The sequence below is a fragment of the Culex quinquefasciatus genome, chromosome 2 (assembly GCF_015732765.1).
Source record: "Culex quinquefasciatus strain JHB chromosome 2, VPISU_Cqui_1.0_pri_paternal, whole genome shotgun sequence".
Taxonomy (NCBI): domain Eukaryota; kingdom Metazoa; phylum Arthropoda; class Insecta; order Diptera; family Culicidae; genus Culex; species Culex quinquefasciatus.
In genome coordinates, this window is record NC_051862.1 from 195,897,981 (window position 1) to 195,919,762 (window position 21,782).

At 35.4% G+C, this 21,782-nt stretch overlaps 1 protein-coding gene across 6 annotated transcripts in view; it reads left to right on the top strand.

Annotated features, from left to right (window-relative positions):
* Positions 1-21,782, top strand: part of LOC6039100 (protein daughterless) — a 79,827-nt gene extending 58,045 nt beyond the window's left edge. The window contains exons 3-13 of one of the 6 annotated variants that reach the window (XM_038258040.1): positions 7,164-7,451; positions 7,518-7,703; positions 7,784-8,200; positions 11,757-11,831; positions 12,075-12,372; positions 12,433-12,520; positions 12,796-12,918; positions 13,278-13,304; positions 16,908-17,053; positions 17,483-17,598; positions 18,097-21,782. In XM_038258040.1, the coding sequence (XP_038113968.1) occupies positions 7,164-7,451; positions 7,518-7,703; positions 7,784-8,200; positions 11,757-11,831; positions 12,075-12,372; positions 12,433-12,520; positions 12,796-12,918; positions 13,278-13,304; positions 16,908-17,053; positions 17,483-17,598; positions 18,097-18,141 (1,809 nt within the window). In that variant the 3' untranslated portion in view covers positions 18,142-21,782. The remainder of the gene's footprint in view (positions 1-7,163; positions 7,452-7,517; positions 7,704-7,783; positions 8,201-11,756; positions 11,832-12,074; positions 12,373-12,432; positions 12,521-12,795; positions 12,919-13,277; positions 13,305-16,907; positions 17,054-17,482; positions 17,599-18,096) is intronic. The other 5 variants (XM_038258041.1, XM_038258045.1, XM_038258046.1 and 2 more) reach the window with 5 other exon arrangements.

Consider the following 21,782-nt stretch of genomic DNA (forward strand, 5'->3'; position numbering starts at 1 on the left):
TTTGTTTTAACAAACTTCTGCAAAAGTTTGTAAATAGATTCAGGTGGATTTTATAATCCATAATTTTCCATTTTCATTTTAGTTAAACAATTTTGAGTCTTGAAGAAATATGTAAATAAGGATTTTTTCACATTTAAATTCATCAAACATTTGACCAATGCAAATTTGAATCAAACTTTTCGTCCCCTCCCCTTTATATTTCCTAAGAAAACATGAGTCAAAATAAATTATATTTCCATTGAAAAAACTTTTCTTTTTATTATACATTTATGTAATAATGCATTTTTATTCAAAAGAAGGCTTTTTAATCTGTTCACAGTTTTTTTTCAATTTCTAGATCGGACCGATCGGAAAAAATTGCATAAATTCATTGATATTATACAATACTTACAGTAGTATAGTCATAAAGTTTAAAGCATTTTGCGATACTTTTTGCTTACAAATGTTGAAAATCAAGCTTCAAAATGACATTATGTTTCATTTTAAAATTTTTAAAGTTTCTTAATATTAAAAGCAATTATATCCTACATATAAAATAACTAATTTATCTATTTCATTTAATCACTTGAACCAAATAATGAAGTTTTTCTTTCTATTTTTAATCAAGCAATAAATAAATTTATTTAAAAACATTTTAATAAATACGATGAATTCACCCGTCTGTTGATTTTGTTGAAATCGAATCGGTTTCAAAATCAAGCAATTCGTGTCTTCTTATATTTATGACAGCTCAAATCAGTAGGTTTTCTGGTTCTTTTGTACCCGACCCTTTCCGATTTCAATGAAACGATGAAACATAGTTTTTGTGGTTTTTTTTTTTGGCAATTTCTATATGACAGACTAGATTTTTTCAGTCTCGAAAATATTTTTACCGGAAAGCTCGTCCAATTTCCCATCAGTTTGCCTTTTTGTAACATCTTCGGCTATTTCCTCAATAATTTTGAACGAAAAAAAATCGTGATATCACCTTAAATTTGACTTTTAAACTTAAAAATCAAAAAATCTCATAGAAGTGGCGTGTATTTTTATTTCAGTGTATTTTTTCAGAAAGGCCGTCCAATTTCCTACAAGTTTGTCTTTGACCACTTTTTGATACGAAGCAACGGCTTCGAGATACAGTAATTTTTAAATTGCAAAATACAACATGTTTAAATAACTTACGTCCTTCTCAAATGTTATTTTCGAGTAAATTGGCTCCATATACACAAAAATGGCTTATATAGGCCTAGGATAACATGTCTACAAAGTTTCATTGAAATCGGAGAGGGTCGGGTACAAAAGTACCAAAAAAAAAATCCCAATTTGAGCTGGAATTGCTCCAATGCAAATTTTAATCCAAGTTTTCGTCCCCTCCTCTTCATACTTCCTAAAAAAACAAAAAAATTCAAAAAATTTATATTTTCATTGAAAAAACTTTTCATGTATTATTAAAACATTGTAAAACGGCCAATTATGCATTTTTAACCAAATGAAGGCTTTTTAATCTGTTCACATTTTTTTTTAAATTTCTAGATCACTGATTGAAAATAGACTTAAAAATTCATGAAAAAAATATGCTCTTTACGAGCATTGATATTACAGTAAAATACTCATGAAGTTTGAAGCATTTTGCTATACTTTTTGCTTACAAATGTTTGAAAATCAATTTTGAAAATTACATGATTTTTTATTTTATATTTTTAAAAGCTTGTTAATATTAAAAGCAATTTTATCCGACATTTAAAATTATTAATTCTTTCATTTCATTGAATCATCAGAAAGAAATAATGAAGTTTTTCGTACTATCTTTAATCAAGCAATAAATAAATTCATTTTAAAACATTTATGATATATTCGATGATAATCTGAACAAAAACAAAAACAAAAATATACAAAAATTGTAGGACACGCTAAACTAATTATTTTAATGTTTATGTGATGATGCACTGCCAACCCTACCTCAAATTTATACACATGTTAAAAACGCATCTTCAACTAAATGTTCAAATTAAAGTTAGAGAAATTAATAAAAATAAGTTATATTTTAAATTAAACAATACAAAAAAAATCTATTCGAGTTTAGAAAAAAACAATATTAGCATTTCACATTATCTATGATATTAAATTTTTGATTTTTTTTATTAAATTAGACATTTTAGAAAAGGTGTGACTTAGCCCCTCAACTGTTCAGAAAAAGAAGAAACGAATCTTAGAAGGGGATGTCTTCCCTTTGAGCCGATTACGATAACTTTAGGGAGGACAAGCGTAGAGTAAAAAAAGACTCCAAGAAAAGGAAGAATGAACAACGATCTTTTTTCTTCTTCACCATCCTAATGTCAACCATTATGATACGACTACGGTCGACGGTGCTTCTGGGTTTGCTTTCTTCCAGCTCCGAAGAGGGCGGGCCAGGGCTCTGCTCTCCTGCTTTCTGCCCGGGATTATGATTAATATCAGAAATTTGTCAAATATGAAAATTAGCTTCCACAGTTCATCATGGCTCTTGACGACGACGAAACTGCGACTTTGTCGAAGGGCCTGTGGAAAGTCTCAACGCCTTGCTCTTTTTTGGGCGATTCAAAAATTGAATATTTTAGTGCTATTTTTCAACGCGGACCTCATCACTCAAAATTCACCGTTGAGATATCGCCTTTTTTTGCTGGGAGTAGCAACGTTACACACTAAAAGCGCTGTGTATTAAGTGGCTTATGGGGGGTTTGGATCCCAGTCAAGGTCCGGTACTTGGAGCGATGTCTATCGCCAGAGCCAGAGTCGAGTCGAGAATGGATTTATTGGTGCGATGATCTTTCGGTGCGGCCGCTTTGTTCCGCGTAGATCTGCGAGCTGCGCAAAGAGCTGCTGATGAATATCTGCGCAGATCTGTATGCCTACGAAGCTGGTTTAGGGCGGTCGACCACGACCTCCATTAATCAAGGTTTAAGTCGCGCGTTTAATGGGCTTAAATAGACCGCGCGATCGATCATCGAACAGGACGTTAAATGTGTCTAAATTCATCGTTTTGGCACCAAAATTTTTGAATAAGGTCATTTAACCTCGCCAACTTCACCCCAAAGAATCACTTCCCTTTGATCGCGAGAGCAACCTGTGCAGCTGGCGCATCAACCAATCGCAACTACAGAAAAAGTGGAGCAGCAGCAGCAGCATGTCTCTTCCAAGAAAACATCGCCAAAGAAGAACCGTCGAAAAACATACACACACACACACGGTTACTGCCCCCTTCGTATGGTTAGTCGTTTTGGGGATTTTTCGTCGGCAGTGCGTAGAGGGTCATACACACAAACACGCACACACATGAAAGGTGCAGCAGTACACAGCAGTGGAATAATGGGAAAATGAGACTGAAATTGAGAGGAGGAATGAAGTAAAAAAAAGGGTTGAAGGACCTCGGCAGCGGTTCTTTATGTTAAAAAACTGGAGAAGAAGACTATCGAGGAGATGATGATCAAGAGAGAGAAGAAGATTTTCCTGTGTCAGGAGATGTGGGATTAGTTTCAAGAGGGTGGTGATTATTGGGTTACGGGACAGGGTGACTGATCATTTGAATATAATTAAAGGGCATTTGGCATCAATTATCTTTGAAATTTGTATTTTGCGAGATTTTAAAAAAGATATAGAAAATATAATGTCCTTTTTATTGAAAAGATAGTCAATTTTATTTTGAATCAATTTTAAATACTATTTAAAAAAATACAAAAAGAGCAGTGTTCTGAGTTGAAACCGAAAACTTTTAATAAAACATGCATAATTTGTCTTTTGGAAAATGCTTTTTTTTATTTTTTTTATTTCAGTATTTTTTTATTTTTATTTTTAAATCAAATTATGATACTTTTTAACATTTTCAAACCCTGTATTTTTAAAAGAATTTAAAAGAATGTTTTGTCATGAATGGTGTGAAAGTGGAACATTAAATTTAATAAAAGTGAACGATAGGAAAGTAACTGTTATTGGTGATGACATTGCTTTTCCATTAAATATTTTAACATTTTGCTTGCAATTTCAGTAAAATATATTTTTCCTTCCTTCCTTCCTTTCCTTCCTTTTGACCAGGGACATTGATTTGAAAATAAATCTTCAACGGATTGTCTAAGAAACTTTTGAAATCACAAAAAAAATCGTTTATTTTGTTCAAATGGAATGATAATTTCTGAGGTCAAGCAATTTATTGTGAAATAATCTTTGTGGTTGAAAAAGTGTTTATCATTCATTAATTTTCATTTTATTATGTAGTTATTTAATTCCAGCAAACAACGTAAATGGGCAAATGCGGATTTGTAAACACAGTGTCTATCCTGCTTACGTCAGTCAAAGTTTATATTCAAAACGAGTAGAATAGACACCTTGTTGACACTTCCATATTATTTTGCTTGAATTGTTCAGTAAGTGAAGATTTTTTTTATGTTACTTATACTTTCGTGCTTTTATTCAACATAAATGTCTTCTTTTTTATTTTTTTTCATGATAAATTTTAATTTAATTTCAAAAATTGTAAATCTTTTTCAATATAAAATAGTAGTTTATGTAACAAGTTGCAAAAAGAGGATTTTTTCAGCACGAGTCGTACATTTATCCAACGAGGTTCACCGAGCTGGATAAATACGAAGAGTGCTGAAAAAATCAAGTTTTGCACCGAGTTCCATACAACATTTTTTGCAATTCCAAAAAACACACACTGAGTGAAATTTTCAGTCAAATTTTCATGTATTTTGTCAATAAATCGTTTGAATCAAAAAAATGTTGAAAAGTGTTAATTTTCGAAACAAGTGCTGAAAAGTTCAACTTTTCAGCACCCATTTGAACTTTTCAGCATTTATTTTGAAAAGTGTTGCTATTCGATTCTGTTATTTTTGGTACAGAAAAGATGGCTATTTCGTCGTTCAAGAATGACAGGAAAAGTAAGTGGTTTCACAACGGAATTGCAAAAAGGTATTTGTGAAACTTCTTGACATCAACTTCGCAAAAACTTTAAATTAAAAATCTTTCTATTTTTTGTATGTTAGACCGATGCAAATATTTTAAAAAAGATTTTGTCTCTCGACTCTAGCCGATGTCAAGGGGGAGGGGGCAAACAAATTAAAATTGAAATTTCAAGCCAGAATTATATGAAAAAAAAAAAAACAGATGATTTGCAATCATTAGTTTGCAAAAAATGTAAACATGGCAAAAAAATTAGTGAAAAAAAATATTGCGAAAAGACAAAAAATATTTTTTCAGTAAGTTTTTAAAGGAAAAATCATAATATTTAATAATTAAAACGTGCTCAAAAAAAATCTCAAAATTCGTTTTTCAAAGTAAAATTAAATTTGAAATCGGAAAGTATTTCACTATTTTTGTTGTTTTGTTTCAGACAATTCGGTCCTTAAGATGACCTTAAAATTTTAATTTTTTTTACACACCGATAATATTTATTTTTCTAAGCACGACGACAGGTATTTGAAGTAATTTTGAAAACAAAAAATGTGTCGCGGCCATTCTTCACAGAATGTATTTTTGCTAGAAAGCTGGTTCCTAGGAGACTTTAGTTTATTCATCTCATAATGTCGACTTGTCTTTTTTGCATGAAAATAAAAAAAAGTGATCAGAAATGGTTGCCTTTTAAGTATAGTTTTGATTAATAAATATCAATTTCCATCTGATTTTTTTTTCAAGAGCTGAAAAAATCTCTTCAATTTTCATTGTTTTATTTTAAATGTCGGATAAATAGTTGCCGAGAGAGAGCATTGTAATTTAAAAAAGTGTATCGTGTGCAGGGATGGAATAATCGCGAAATAGTAGTTTATGCAACAAGTTGCAAAAATAGGATTTTTTCAGCACGAGTCGTACATTTATCCAACGAGATTCACCGAGTTGGATAAATACGATCAGTGCTGAAAAAATCAAGTTTTGCAACGAGTTCCATACAACATTTTTTGCAATTCCAAAAAAACACACACTGAGTGAAATTTTATGTCAAATTTTAATTTTTTTTGTCCATAAATCGTTTAAATCAAAAAATGTTGAAAAGTGTTACTTTTTGAAACAAGTGCTGAAAAGTTCAACTTTTCAGCACCCATTTGAGTGCTGAAAAGTGTTGCTATTCGATTCTGTTATTTTTGGTACAGAAAAGTAGGCTATTTCGTCGTTCAAGAATGACAGGAAAAGTAAGTAGTTTCACGACGGAATTGCAAAAAAGTTAATTTCGCTTGCGAACTTTCTTCACCCGCGAAAGAGAGAGGAGGCAAATCACGCAAAAGAAAATCACTCCCGAAATTCTCCAAGAAAATCAATCTTCTGATGATTTTTTGTGAATTTCCTTGTCAGCACCACTCAAAAATATTTATTTCACTTTGTTTACACACATTGCCCATCTACAAAATGTGACAGGTCATTTTTCGACGTGTGACGTTACACTTGCAAGTGAAGTAGTGCAAATGATGTTCCAAGGAATAATCAAGATGATGATTTTTTCTATCCTTTATCGATTTTTCGTGCGCGAGAGAGGAGATACATGCTCCCTTTGGATTTTTTTCTCTTGATGAACATCCAAAGATTTTCTTTTGATGATGATTATTCCATCGCTGATCGTGTGTCGACAACAGCTGACTAATTTAATGTGGGAAATGGGATTTCTAGGTTATTATAGATAGCGTTAATCAATGGAAGGAAACATGTTACTAAATAATGTCTAAATATAGCTTAAAGTTTTTCAACTGACGAGATCTTGGTAACTATTACTCCAATTTTCTCTGTGGAAAAAATGAAACTCTTATGTGATGTGAATTCTGATATTAAGAATTAGTTATTTTTTTTAAATGGATCATTTCTAAAGTTTTTTAAAGGTCCCATAAACAAAACAATTTTTTTTAGCTTTTTGTGTGTATTTGAAACCGCTTTGATTCTGGGGTATTCAAAATAAATCAAAAAGCAAAAATTTGGACCTTTTCTAAAAAATATACAGATTCGAGTTTTCACATAAAGCCAATATAAAAAAAAGTATTTTCCCCCTTTTTCGACACCCTGAACAGTAGTACTACATAATATGGTTCAAGCAATTCTGATAACCGGCTGAGGATCGTGATTTGATACTTTTTCCCCCCTCCTCTAAGCTGTCATCGGCTCAGCTGATCTTCCATGTGATGTGACCACCCATAACTAACCTTTCAATTCTCTCTTCTTCTTCTCTCCAGTACACCCCCGAGGAATATACTCACGAGAGTCCGGTGTCGGGCGGTGGCCAGCGGTACACCTCGCCCAAAACCGGCGGCGCCCTGTACCAGCCGGAAGCGTACTACGATGCGCCCGGAGGCTCGTGGTATCCGGCTTCGGCGAGTGGAGCGTACGCGCCCCATCCGGCGGCCGCGGGTTCCGCGTACGGACACAACGTGGCGCACCTCGGCGGCGGACCCCAGCACGGCCACGACCAGTACGCGATGTCACCGGTTGGCGTTTCCCACATGGATGCACACCTAAACCAAGTGAGTTACGACTTAACTTCAGCTTGGCTAAGCTTGTACTAACGCTGACCCCGCTTCTTTTCGCAGAATCAAACACAAGCACTTCCACCGATGAGCACGTTCCGGGGAAACGCCACCCAGATACCGTCGATCGGTCCCCAGGGCCAGAACTCACCCGCAATCTACAACGCAATCGCCGGCCATCACAATCAGCATGCACAACATAGTCCAATTGTACAAAATGATACACTCGTTGGCAACGCACTGAAGACGGTTAGTTTTAGCTTCATTAAACAAAACAAAAATTACCCCCTTGTACTAACCCACAAACACCCCCCCGTTCACCCACCCAGATGTATCCCACTGACCAGAGCATCAGCAGTTACGGCTCGAACCCAACGACACCAGTGAACTCACCTCCTCCACTAACATCACAGCAGCAAGCGGCCGCCGCGGCCGCCGCAGCAGCCCAGCAGCAACATGCCGCCCCGGTTCCTTCCGCCGCCTCCGTCGTCAGTATAGCCGGATCGTCCGGTGCCGGTGGTGGCGGGGGTCCCGGCCCGAGCGTCGGCTCCTCCTCGGCGATACCAACGGCAGCGGCCGCCGCCGCGTGGCAACAAATCAGCAACCCTGTGATCAACAATGGCGGTGGCGGTGCCGGTTCGGCGGCCGTCGCGGCAGCAGCAGCGGCGGCGGCGGCTGCGGCCCTCAGCGGGCTGCCCAACGGTTCCTACGCGCCCGAGCTGGTCCACCGGGGCCTGCAGCACATGGTAATTGTTCGATGGAATTCTTTTTTCGTCTTTTCTTTCTTTTGGTTTTGAAATATTGCCAAGAATCAGTGTGCTTGTGTCTCTTGTGTCCTATATTATCTCATGTTGACTTCTTTTTGTCTTTAGTTTGTCTCTTTATGTTTTCGTTGTGGTTCTCCGAACTGTCTGATTGTTCGGTAATGGTGAACTCATTGTTATGTATGGTGAACTCATTTTGTTACCGTAAACTGGGGTCAATCGGGACACATGGGGCGAATCGGGACAGCAGTTTTAACCATGTTGGAGCACAGTATTTTGATTTTTCTGGTTGGTTTCGGTTAGAACAGACTGAGGCCAACAAAATGTGTACATCCATTTCCAAATTTAAAAGCTTTAAGTGCTCTAAAAACTGCTGTCCCTATTCAGACTGTAGTCCTGATTCACCCCAGTTTACGGTAGCTGTTTTTTTAAATCACGCATCTCCATCAAAATATTAGTCCAAGCAAATATTCGATGGAGTCCCATGGTTACTTAGAGATGAAGTTATTGAAATGAAATTGTTTTTTAACAGATTTCTCCGATTAACCAATTTTTACACAATCTTAATTTTAGAAGATTGAATTTGTTCATTTTTTCTAGGCCAAATGCCCTTAATCCAACATGCGATTGAGTTTTTTTTACTTATATGTACTTTTTACATGTAAGTGAATGATTTTGGTAGCGTCATGCTTTGAATTCCTGGACGCTTCGAAATCCGGACACCCCATCTTGTTTTATCAATTATTTGGAACTATGTTCGTATAATAATAGTCAAAATTATGCTATTTGAAAATTTATTATTAATTTTTCATTTTAAGTTTATTTGGTGGCTGTAGTTAATGTTGATGTCAGTTAACGCCTCAGTTTCGTCAAGGTATGATAGAGTTTGGCTCCCAGAACACGCTCCAATCGACAGAATTGAATTTTAGTGAATCCCCTGCAAATGAATAAAATTGTAAATTTGGGTATAAATGCTATGGAGCCATGTTAAACAACCATGCGTTCCCTCATATAAGCAACCATGCGCACCCCCTATTTTTTGGTACCTCCATAGATAAACGTGGGTGCGCATGGTTGCTTAAGATAATTCCATAGAACTTGTACCCAAATTTACAATTTTATTTATTTATTTATAAATGCAATTGTGTCGGTTGGAGCGTGTTCAGGGAGCTCAACTTGACATCAACTTCAAAAATGTCGAGTTGTGATTTGATAGGCGTGCTTAGCAACGGGAAAGCAAAGCAGAAATTTGTTTTACAAAAAATCGATTTTATGAGTCCTAAAGAATGCCAATCACTAAAATGTTAGTCAATATTTGTGCGATTCATGAGCTCAAACATCCTGACATAAAAGACATCCTGATGATATTTATACATTTCCAACATATTACAGGATATTTTGCCAGCCAGTGTCTGGATTTCGAATCATGACGTTATTTGATAAAATGGAGAATTTGAAACTTTGCTGTAATAAAAAGCATCGTTGTTTCAAGTTGCTCTGAAAAAGATTTTGTTTTAATTTGGTTCATCGAATCCTTAGATAAAATGGAACCGTGGATGAAATTGGTACAGTGTACATTCCGTACACGATTATCCCCAAACCACGATTATTCAATGATTCGATTTTTGAAATTCGATAATCCAAAAGTTTGTACAGAGACTACGGATAATCAATTGATGAAAAAAAAATTGAGGTCAAATTTCAGTTTAGCGAACCCAAGTACGTTCACTGGATTGTTGAATTCACAGCCTGCCGGAATCTTAGATTAGACACAATCAGATTACACAGGAGCAGTGATCGAAGAATCTTCATCAAAAGAACATCTTTTCTTAGGTGAACAGTGTTTGTAAACATAACAAAATACATTAATTTAAGTGTCGCTAACAATAACATTAAATAAAAACATCAACCTATCAGAAACACACATTTATAATAATAAATAAAAATTAAACATCAATTAAACATCAAATCGGTTTCAGTTTGAAGTAATTTTGTGTAGTGATATCCTTTAATTCAATTCCATTTGAAATTGTTGGTGTTCAGAAGAAAAATATTGAAAATATAACCTCGATGGCCATGCATTTTTTTAAAATTATCAATTGTCAGTCAGAGAATTGGAAATCACTAAATCTGCACCGAATTCGCTGATATTTCAGGGCCATATTTCACCTCAATAAGCGCCTACTTTGATTGACTACTATAAACTCTAAAAAATAATCATCTATTTGCATACAAAGTCTAACCATTTTTTAAACCTTAACTGTCAAAGTTATATGAGTTGAAACCTTGTTTACATTTTTAAACCGTCTATAAGAAGCCCGTGCGAATGGGATATAAAATATAAAAAACATCTTTGTGTTTGTAAATGCAAAAAAAGCAAAATTCTATAATTCAAAAAATAAAAATAAATGAAAATTTGAAGTCTTTAATGAGAAATTCGATTATTCAAAGTTTTGATGATTCGAATATTTGATGATCGAATATTTGATGATTTGAATATTTGATGATTCGAATATTTGATGATTCGAATATTTCATGATTCGAAGATTTGATGATTTTAATATTCAAAGGTTCGATGATTCACAGTTTCAAATTTCGAACTTTTGAGGTTCGAGATCCGAATATCCCGAGATCCAAAGAATTGGAGATGCGGAGATTCGAAGACTTGAAGATCCGAAGATCCAAAGATTATACGAAGATTTGAAGATCAGAAGATTCGAAGAATCGAAAATCAGAAGATTCGAAGATCAGAAGATTCGAAGATCTGAAGATTCAAAAATTTGAAGACCATCGTGTCTGTATCGTATTCGAAGATGTGAAAATTCGAATTATCGAACCTTTAGATATAAATGGTTTGTCTTATCGGCTTATCATTTTTTTAATGTTCAGACACAATTTAAAATTCAGAGTGTTCGAAACATGGGTGGAATAATCATTTACAATTAATTTGAGAAGCTGAGAATATTTTTTGTTGAATTAGTATCACTTCCGGAAGTAATGCAAACTTGCAATGCCATAAATCACTTCACTGCACCGCAATGTTTAGTCTATCTCGACTCCGTGACCCTGGCTAACTGACTCAGTATTATTTCTTGAGTTTTTTGTTCTTGTTATTATTTTCATCACAATCTTCACTCCCCTTTCTACTCCCTGCTCGTTGTTAGTGAAGAAAGCTGACACCTTCACGTTTACACACATACCTACAATGTTTAAATTTTACGCACTTTTTGTGTTGCTTTAAACTTGTTTATGTTTTGCACTTTGGTCGTCGTATTACACACTCTTTTTCGCTGCACGCCGAGAAACATAACTCGAGAACTGACCTCGACTCTCTTCACCGTTTTTCGAGATAAATATTTGAAAAGGAATTATTTTCAAACATTTATCCATGTTTTGTTACAATTTGTTCTAATTTTATAAGTTTCCCCACTACCCCTGCTCTCGAACCTTTTTGTTGATGCATGATTTTCTTTTTTTCTTTTTTGTGTTTTCTCTTCTTTTCGTATCTCTTGGAAAAAATAAATAAATAAAACAATAGGCTAACTCGCCCGAAATCCAACCGCTAAACGATGCGATTGTGTCGCTGCTCAGGGAACACTCTGAAAATGGACAGGTAAGTTTGGACGGGAAGGATGTAACACAGTTTGGGGAGTTTTTGAAAGTTGAGTGACAGTGCGTCTCCATCGAATGCTGAATGCTGAATGCTTCTCCATGAAGCTTGAAATTTGTAAGAATTCCCCAAGTGTGTTACAGTAAAATATTGTAAATTGTGCTTGTTGTCGTTTTTAACTATTTTTGAGTGTTTACTTTAAATTTTTCAAACTTATCAATCAATTATTTACTTTTTGTTCCACAGGGCACCCGCATGGAGGAGAGTCTGGACGATGCGCTAAACATCCTGCGGAACCACTGCGAGCCGCAGGTCGGAGTGTCGCTCTCTTCGCTGGACGCGAGCTCGCCGTACGGCAGCGCGTCCGGGGTCGGTTCGGACGGCGCGTCGCTCATTCCACCCCCGGGCAGATCGTCGAGCGGGATGCACCCGCAGGACTCGGCCAGCAGTTTGCCGCTGTCGGCGGTGGCCGCCGCAGCCGCCAGTGGGCTGGTCCCAGTGAAAACCGAACGGTTACCGAACACCCCCGCCACCGGCAACAGCAGTGAGTTTTTTGCAATCATTACATAGATCTTGATGTAATTTATTCTTTTTGCAATTTCAGAGAAACGCAAAGAACCCCCAGATTCGGATACCAAACCCAGCAGTTCCGTGCCCGGTTCCACCAAGGGTCCCAAGAGGCCACGTAAATAGTGAGTCATCGCTTTCGTTTAATTAATTCACTACCTTAAAAGTTGATAATTACTTTAAATTTCTGATTCATAATCACCTTCACTTACTTTAAGTTACGTTACAAACATTTTTCTCAATGTTTTCTTCTTTTTCCACACTTTTACGTTTCGTTTCATTCCACCAACCTTCCGTTGACGGCGTGATCCCGATGGTCCACCCCCCCTCCGCGGTTATGATTTATTTATTTGGTTATCAACAAACCACACTTTGGCTACCCAAAATTGCAATAACACAGTAAAACTTCGCGCAGTTGTTCCAGTGCCGACGACGACGACGACGATGATGACGATGATCTCGATCCCGTGACCAAGGACCGCAAGGAGAAGGAACGGCGGCAGGCGAACAACGCTCGGGAACGGTGAGTTGACTATTATTTTATACAAATTTTAATTATTTAAAGACATTTTAAACAATTTTAAAAAGTTTCAACCAAGTTTAAACCATTTTAAACAACTATTTTTAACAATTATTTAAAAAACAACAGTTTATCAGTTCTAAACAGTTTCATGCAATTTCAAACAATTTCAAAAAACTCTTGAGAATTTCAAAAAAAGTCAAAACAAATTTGTCAAGTTGGGCTAAACAACACGGAACAATGCGTTGATTAGATAAATGGACGATTTAAAATTATTTAAAACAATTTAAAGTAATTAAAATTAGTTAAAATAATGTTTAACCATTCGAAAAATATTAAACAATTTTCAAAATATTCGGCAGGCTGGCGAAAAACAACGAACGGGAGAGGTGAGTCTACCCATTTTTTCAAGCCTGATGGGACATTTTTTAACCCCAAAACATCCAAAACTAGCCTGTAATTTCTGTGGAATCCTCACCCGATGACACGATGAATGGATTATAACGATTGAAAACAACTTGTGATGCATGCGTTTTCATATTTATGCAAATCAAAAACGAATTTTGAAAGTAAACATATCGATCTATTGGAATTTTTCGCCCAATTTATTTTTGGCAGGTCTATATCATGAAGCATATGTGTTCATGTATTTTTCTTCCTTTTTTGGAATATCGTGGCAACGTTGTTCAATGAAACTTCATTCCAATTTCAAATTATCCAGTTTTCGTTAGAACCGAACCAACTCAGAAATGAGTATATTGTACATAAGTCAGATTTGAGCGAATTTCACTCGATTTTCGTGGAATTCTGAGTAAAATTCACTCAAACCTGACAGCTGCCACTTTTTTTTCATTTTTCTGAGTAGGTTCGATTTTGACAAAAACTGAGTGATTTTAAATGTGAGTGTATTTTACAGTTGTTTAAAGTTCAACAATTTCATTTATTTTAAACTCAAATGTCTTTGTTACCGACTTTTCTAAAAAAATGAATTGAAAATTTAATCATAGGTTGATTTTAATCATTGGATAATTTTTTTTAAGGTTTATCAATCAAATCGATGAGAGCATTACACAGTAATGCACAGTCTGCCAAAATATTTTATTCACTTACCTAAATCATTTTGTGACAACAAATTATTCATGTCTCTATCGTTGACAAAACTTTCACTAGAAAAAAAATCTTTTTAAACAACTATTGTTTTCTTGTGAATTGGTTGACAAACGAAGCAAATTTTGAATTAATTTTTACAACACTCAAGTTTTTTTAAAGAATATAAAAAATCGATTAATTTTGCTTTGTGAAAAATTGATCCTTAAAATCGAATTAAGATTGCGGTTTTTATTTCACACAACAATAAAGCTTATTTTTTGAGCATAATGAAACTTTGAACCACCACATAAGATTTAAAATTGATTTAAAATCAATTTTGATAATTTTGGTTTGCAACCTTTCTTGATAGAACGTACAGCTTACACAGGGCCACAGTTGATTCATCGAATCACAGTTGATTATTTGTTTTTCGATATTTTGCATAAACATGAAAAAAAAGTGTTACGAAATGGCTCTCTGGTGTGCTTTTTATGGCTGTATGGTAAAATTAACAGGATTTTAACTTTAGGACCCAATTATTAATGCACAATTTTACTTTGTTTAACATTCACACTAAAAAATGTGGAATTTTAGTATTTTAAACAAAATTTGGAATTTACAAAAATACGACGTTTGACAAAAATAAATAAAATAACAATGAAAATTATGATTTTTAATGTTTCTGTTTACTAAAGCATAACAAAGATATGGATCAAGTTATTTTAGAAGTTTTACGTGAATTGTAATAGCCGACAAAGCCGAATCCGTCACCTTAAACTTCAGTATTTTGATTATTAACATGCCATTTTTGTTCAACAAGCCAACAAAAATGTTTTTGTTTGTTAATATGCAATTTGTTTTGTCTTTGCATTCATGTTTTAAGTTTCATCAAAATTTATAAATCCAATATTTACAAAATTTTAACTAATAGCAAAAATCATGTGAATTACTTAGATTGCTAGAAATCGGAATATTATTTAACTTGATTTTAATAATATTTGATTTGATTGAAATATTTTGATTTTGAATGCATCAATTTAAGCCATATTTTTAAACAAACAATTTTGGTGATTTTTTTTCATGGCACAAATTTAATGGCACATGTCAGGCTGCTTCTTGGCGAAGAATTCAAGCAAAACAAATTAACCCCGCCCAGAGCTGTTTGCTTATCGTAAAAATAGTAAATGGCTTAATTTGGTACAATAATGCAGGAAATACTTTACTTTGACGCACAAACATCGAATTGGGGCAAAAAAGTAGAATTTGAAGTGGTGCACCAGAGCACCATCAGGAAGATGAGCAACTTTTTTTTAAACCACAAAATCTCGTTTTCTTCAAATCTATTGGTTCATTTGTTTGAAAACGCTTCGAAATGTGTTAAAAACTACTTATTCTTTGCTGTAAGACCATATTTCTGAAGTATTAACTACAAATTCTTAAATCTCTGCATTTTCAGGTTTCTTTGATTGGCTCATTAAAAAACCACAAACAACCATTTTCATGAAAACTGTGGAAAATAATAAGACTATCGGTCTAATAACAATGTATTGTTTTGTTAACGTGAAGACTTCCATCATTGTCATGATTTTTCGTTCAAAGATATAAATTTTGCGTCACTTTCAATATTTTGACAAAATTCCTTCAACAAGTTGTTTATAATATTGCCCTACACATGTTGATTCCTTTTGGTAACGATTATCCCATTCCTTATAAAGTTATGGAAATCGTCATTAATCAATGATTGCCAACTAGGACGTCAATGACTGTGCCACAAAATTATATAAATTTTGAAGCACAATTGATTTAGATCAAAACTTCCTTCAGCGGCTTCAAGATGGCAACAACCGGCACATGCTGATTCATTTTGGTGCTGAAATTCGTTAAATTGAATTTAATACAGAATATTTTATAGTGATGATCAAATTTCTTCGAAAATGATCAACGGCTTCACCTTAATGAATAGTCAAAACGTTTATAAACTTTTGTTTTGATAAAAATAAGCTTTTTCTGTAATTTAGAAAAAAGTGCTCCTGAATATTTTAGTTGCTCATATGCCTAGGTGGTGCTCTGGTGCACCAAATGAAAAAGGTTGAAAAACATTTAAAACCGGTCCAAACTCACTATGTTATTCACAGGGGTTCTTGTCCAAGGTTCAAATGATAGCAAAACATTTTCTGTTTCATAAAATTTTGTGTTTGTTAATTTTTACGGGCTTTCGAAAACAGGTCTTATTTATTTCCCTAAAATTGGCCCATTTTTGTTTACATTTCACACTGTAACTTTGCTTGTGCTTAATCAAATTTGATGAAATTTGGGGAGATGTTAGTATACATTCTACATGAACAACTGCAACTTAAAGCAACATGAAAAATTGTGTCAGTACCGAGATATTTGAGTTCAAAGTTTTGGTGCTCTGGAGTAACCATGGGCGGGAGAGGGTTAAATAGACCAATGTGAATTTGTAAACAATCAGTCTGTCCTGCTCACGTCAGTGAATGTTTACATTTAACATGAGCAGAACAGACTGCTTGTTTACAAATCCACATTGGCAATCTAATTATGTTTGCTTGAAGTGTCATACCCCACCAATCTTTTCACCGACATGACATGAAAAAATTACCGATGAAACGTTTGAAAAAAAAAAATACGACTACAGAGTTGCATTGTTAATCTTACAATTTTGGTAGATTTTAAGAAATATTTCATCGCACAAGCTGACGTTTTGCGATTAAGTGTCAGTCCTCGCCAAACTTTTCACCGACATGACATGAGAAAAGTTACCGATGGAACGTTTCAAAAAAAAATCCACTAAAATTGTAACTGTAGCAATACGACTCAGAGCTGCTGCAAGAAAATTGGCTTCTCTTGCCTCGTTTTCTAAATACTAATCTAATTTGTTTCAGAATCCGCATCCGGGACATCAACGAAGCGCTCAAGGAGCTCGGCCGCATGTGCATGTCGCACCTGAAGTCGGACAAACCGCAGACCAAGCTGGGCATCCTCAACATGGCGGTCGAGGTGATCATGACCCTGGAGCAGCAAGTGCGAGGTAATTTATCAATTAGTTTTGAATAGAGAGCCTAGAACATATTAGAGAACGAACATCTCAAACCGAAAGTACCAATCGAAGCACGAGAACTGTCTAACGGAGGTACCAATCGAGCATATGACAAAGGATTTTGCTCGATCGGTACCTCCGTTTGACAGTTCTCGTGCTTCGATTGGTACATTTGGTTTGAGATGTCCGTTCTCTAATAAGCTCTAGGCTCTCTAGTTTTGAAGCCATCCGCATTGTTTTGGTTTTCGAATGAAATGTTTCATGAGACATTTAGGCAAAACTTCGCTGTGTTCTCTTGATCCCCGCGAGATGTTTTGGTGGATGAAATATTTCATGAAACATTGCATTGAAACAAAAATGATGCGGCGTGTTGCTTTCTTTACCGATTTCATCATTTCTAATGTCGCAAAAACATTTCAGAACGCAACCTAAACCCGAAGGCAGCCTGCCTGAAGCGGCGGGAGGAGGAAAAGGCGGAGGACGGCCCCAAACTGCCCCCTCACATACTGCACCAAACGCCGTACCCCTCACTACCCGTAAGTAACCTCAAGCAAGAACGAGAGTGAGACCGTTGCACGCACTTGTGACCGCTTGTGGGTTGTACTCGGGCCAATATCCGGCACTTTCCGGAGAACGACGCATGAGAGAGATGGTGGAAAAAAAAGAGCGCGAAAGAGCAACTTTTACACCTTTTAGTTTGTGTATGTTTTATTACTGAGTAATTCGGCAGATCGTTTTATGTTTTTTTGTAATCCGTAGAGTAACAAACAAAAAAAAATGCAAGTGTGTGCGAGTGGAAACCATTTTGATTTTGTTTATTGTTTCGCAATGTTTGAACCGATTGTTAAATATGCAATATCTTTCTTCTCCAATTTTCAATGCCTACCCGCCAATGGCTATTGGTTCGGCTATCGTGTCCGCAAATCACCTTTATAAACCTCTGCTACTACTACAACTTTACCTACCACCACCAACCTACAACAACAACAATAACATCACAAACACAACCTTGTTGACCGAAAACAAACCAATAGGGCCCGCCGCCAAATCTTCCCCACAACCCCGGGCCACCACAATAGCATAATAACCTAAACAGCTTAATTCGAAGATAACACAGCAGCGTCAACAAACAACAACAACAACAACTGCGGCAACAAAAAAAACAATTACTACGTCATCATCACACATGTAAATATAGTGCAGAAGAAACAGTGAGCGTAGTAGCTGAAGGAGCAAACGAGAAGAAGATCGCCGCAACAGTAGTTGAATCGTGTGAGTGCTTGGACTGGTGGATGTGGTTGTGAGAGAGGGAGAGAATGTTAGTGAGTGTGTGTGAAAGCGAAATCCCATCTGCGTTAGTGTGCGTGTCATGAGCGGATTATAGGTCGCGCGCGCGTAAAGAAGGTTTGTGACACACTAAAGATTTGAAACAATATTATCTTTTAGTATTCTGTATGTAAAAATTGAAGGAAAAACTTGCAGTCACAAAAGGGTGTTTTAAATCAACTTTTCAAAGGCTCAAACTCAAAACAGCTCACACAAAATTAAAGTTGCATAAAAAAACGAATGGAAACCATTGAGAGTGGAAGCTGTATAAAGAAAACTCTACATCACATCGATCAGACTGTTATAGGCAAAATGAATATAGGTAAATTTTGTGTTTCTTTGCATAATAAAGCTAAATAATTGGCATTTTTTACATCTGATGGAACGAAAAATATCGGGCGATTTACTCTATTCCAAATTGACTGACAGGTTTGTCGTCATTCACCACAGTGGTGAGTAGTTCAAGCGTCAAAATTGAATTGCGCAATGTGACATGAAATGTTTCATCGAATCATTTCCGCTTTGCTGGGATGTGAAGATCGCATTTTTTATTCTGCATTCTGCTAAAACGAAGATTTCCTACAACTTTTCCAGTGGTTCATAAACTTGGCTATGATTTCAGAACTTTTTTGTGCCATTAATCTTAAAATGTTTCTCAGTCAATTTTGAAAAGACTGCATCGCGAAAGAAAATTGTTGATTTAAAGGGCACTTCGTACTAGATAGGATTGAGTGCTCAAATTTATCATAAACAAAACGAATTTATTTTAATTTAAATGTTTTCACATAAAAATGTTTGAATCAAAATCGTCGTTTAAACTTAGAAATTGTTCCGAATCGGATGTAAAATTTGCCACCTCCAACTGTTTTGTCCGAAAACAACAGTATTGTGCTTCATCTTACGTTGGAACCAGTTACACAATCTACCCCAACAATCAAAACAGATCGAAGAAACCAGAGTAGCCAAACTGAATAAAACAATCAAAGCAACCATAGCAAAGATCGCAACTTCTCTGGCGTGCAACCTCAAATCTCAGCAACCAAGTTCTCTCCCCATTGTTCCCGTTTGCTGTCCTCTCTTTATCGCTCTCTCCTTCCTTCCCCCTCTCTTTCATCGTATTCTGTGTCTCCTTCTTTCGTGCTTTTGTAACGCGACACGATAGCGCATGACAACACGGCAAAAGATTTCAACCAAACTTTGTGTTAAAAACAAATCAAACGTGGGAGTCTACTTAAGTTATTTTTTACTTAATTATGAGCAACACTCGTTGAACGTACCCCTCCGTCAGTTGTGTATTTCGACTACGTGCCGCCACAATCAGAAACTGTTTTCGTTCAGTTACTTAAAAAAAACAACACATACTTAGTGCTCTAAAATAGTTCGCTACATAAGTTTATCAACTAGCTTTAGTTATTCTCTTACTGTCTAATGAAAGATAGTGTAAGGCTTCCTCAACTGTAAGAAACTATTTAAGAAAAAAAGAAAACAATCGGCACCCCAAAAAAGAGAGCTTTTCAAAGTTTATATATATTTTTTATTTTATGTCGCAAAATTCGCCACACTTTTTTTCTTCTTTTTCCAATACCGCTACCAAGAGAGAGAGACAGAAAAATGATTTCTTTTATGTGATATATAAAATTAAAAAAATGGCCGACAACAAATGCACCACCACCACAGACAAAATTGCACAAAACGACAAACACAATAAATTGGCACAAAATGAAAACAGAGAGCTGTCACGCGCAAAAATGCGAGAGCGTGTTTCGAACGCTTTCTCTCTGGGAAAAGTTTTGGGAGCGAAGCTATCGCCATCGATAGTGAGAGATTTCTCTCGCGTGAGTGAGAAACGGCTTAGGTTGTTCTTTCTTTCGTGAGGGTTCTCAGTAGTACTGATACATCACATTTCATAACCACCCAAATTGATGGGATAGCTTCGTTTCCTCACTCAGAAAAAAAGCGAGCAAAACAACGCTGTCCAGCACATAAATTTACTTAATTTTTTTGCTAGTTTCTAAGTAGATGCCAACAGGAAGGAAAAAAGTTATATTATTTCAATACTGTCAAACACAAGCAGCAAAAACATAGAAAAATTTTATCATTAGTTATTTTTAATTTTATTTTAGTTTTCTTTTTAAATCTATTATTAGTTGTATTTTTATAATCAGTAGTTTTATATTTTTGCAAGAAAAATAAGAAAAATCACGCCGTGAATGCAAAAAATAATCACCAGGCGGCGCTAGCGCTTACTTAAGCGGTAAAGAGAAATCAATATTTTTTAAACGATTCATAAGTCGCGCAAAATCACCGAGATAGAGCAAAAGTTTAAGAAGCTAGGCAAAGTGTATTATTTGTATTGTATAGAAAGAAGGTGACAGACGAAATAAAAAAAAACTGCTGAAAAAGAATCGAAAGTCTATTTCTTTTCGTTTTTTTGTTTCTGAAACTTTTGTGAACGTCTTTTTTATTAACTTAATTTTAACGCACGCAAAAGGCAGGCAAGCAAAGTATTTTTTTGTGGAAAAACCTATATATTTTATAACGTTTTATATTCGGACGCGAGAAACAAACAAAACAGAGCAAGAGTAGAGTAAATATTTCTTCGTCTCCTCCCTGAGTTCTAGCAAACGAGAGATTGCGCCGCTTTATTCGCTGCAATTGCGGAACAAACCCGAGCAAAAATGTGCACATAATTTTATTTTTTTTTTATTTTATTAAATTCGAGCAATTCGGAAGATAGGCACAAAGTAGGATTTCATAATTTGGGCAAGTCGAATTATTTTCTTCACATTGTTTTATATTAATTTTCCCTTCACAAAAAGCAGGATCCCACAAAAAAACCGATCGACGTGTTTTTTTATTTGAACCAGCAAAACGAAATCGAAAGTTTTAGTATTAGAAACAAAAAACGAGAGAAAAACAAAACACACACACAAATATCTATCGCTAATGTAAGGCAAACCAGACAGAGAAATCAAAAAAAAACCCAGGTTGCGCATAAGGCTGGAATGACTGGAACGTTGCGTTGAAAATCTGATCAGTATCATGTGTAGACTGTAAGCAAAAGCATGAGCATATTTCACACTCAACTTCTTTTGAAAAAAAAAAAACAACCAAATCTAAATAAAGGGAAATCAAACCAGAACGAAGTCAACTCTATATAAAGAAAAACAAAACGAAAATATTAAACAAATCAGCAGAAATATTTATCACCACAAAAAAAAGAAAACAATGAAAACAAATAAAAAGTTTCTGTGTTACAAAAGAAGAAAAACAAAACTGCAAGTAAAAAAACAAAACAATGAAAGTTAGTATAAAATGATGATTGAAAATGATGAAGAAGAGCTGTAAATGCCGCAAGGAGCAGGCAAAACAAATCGATGAAAGAAAACAAAAA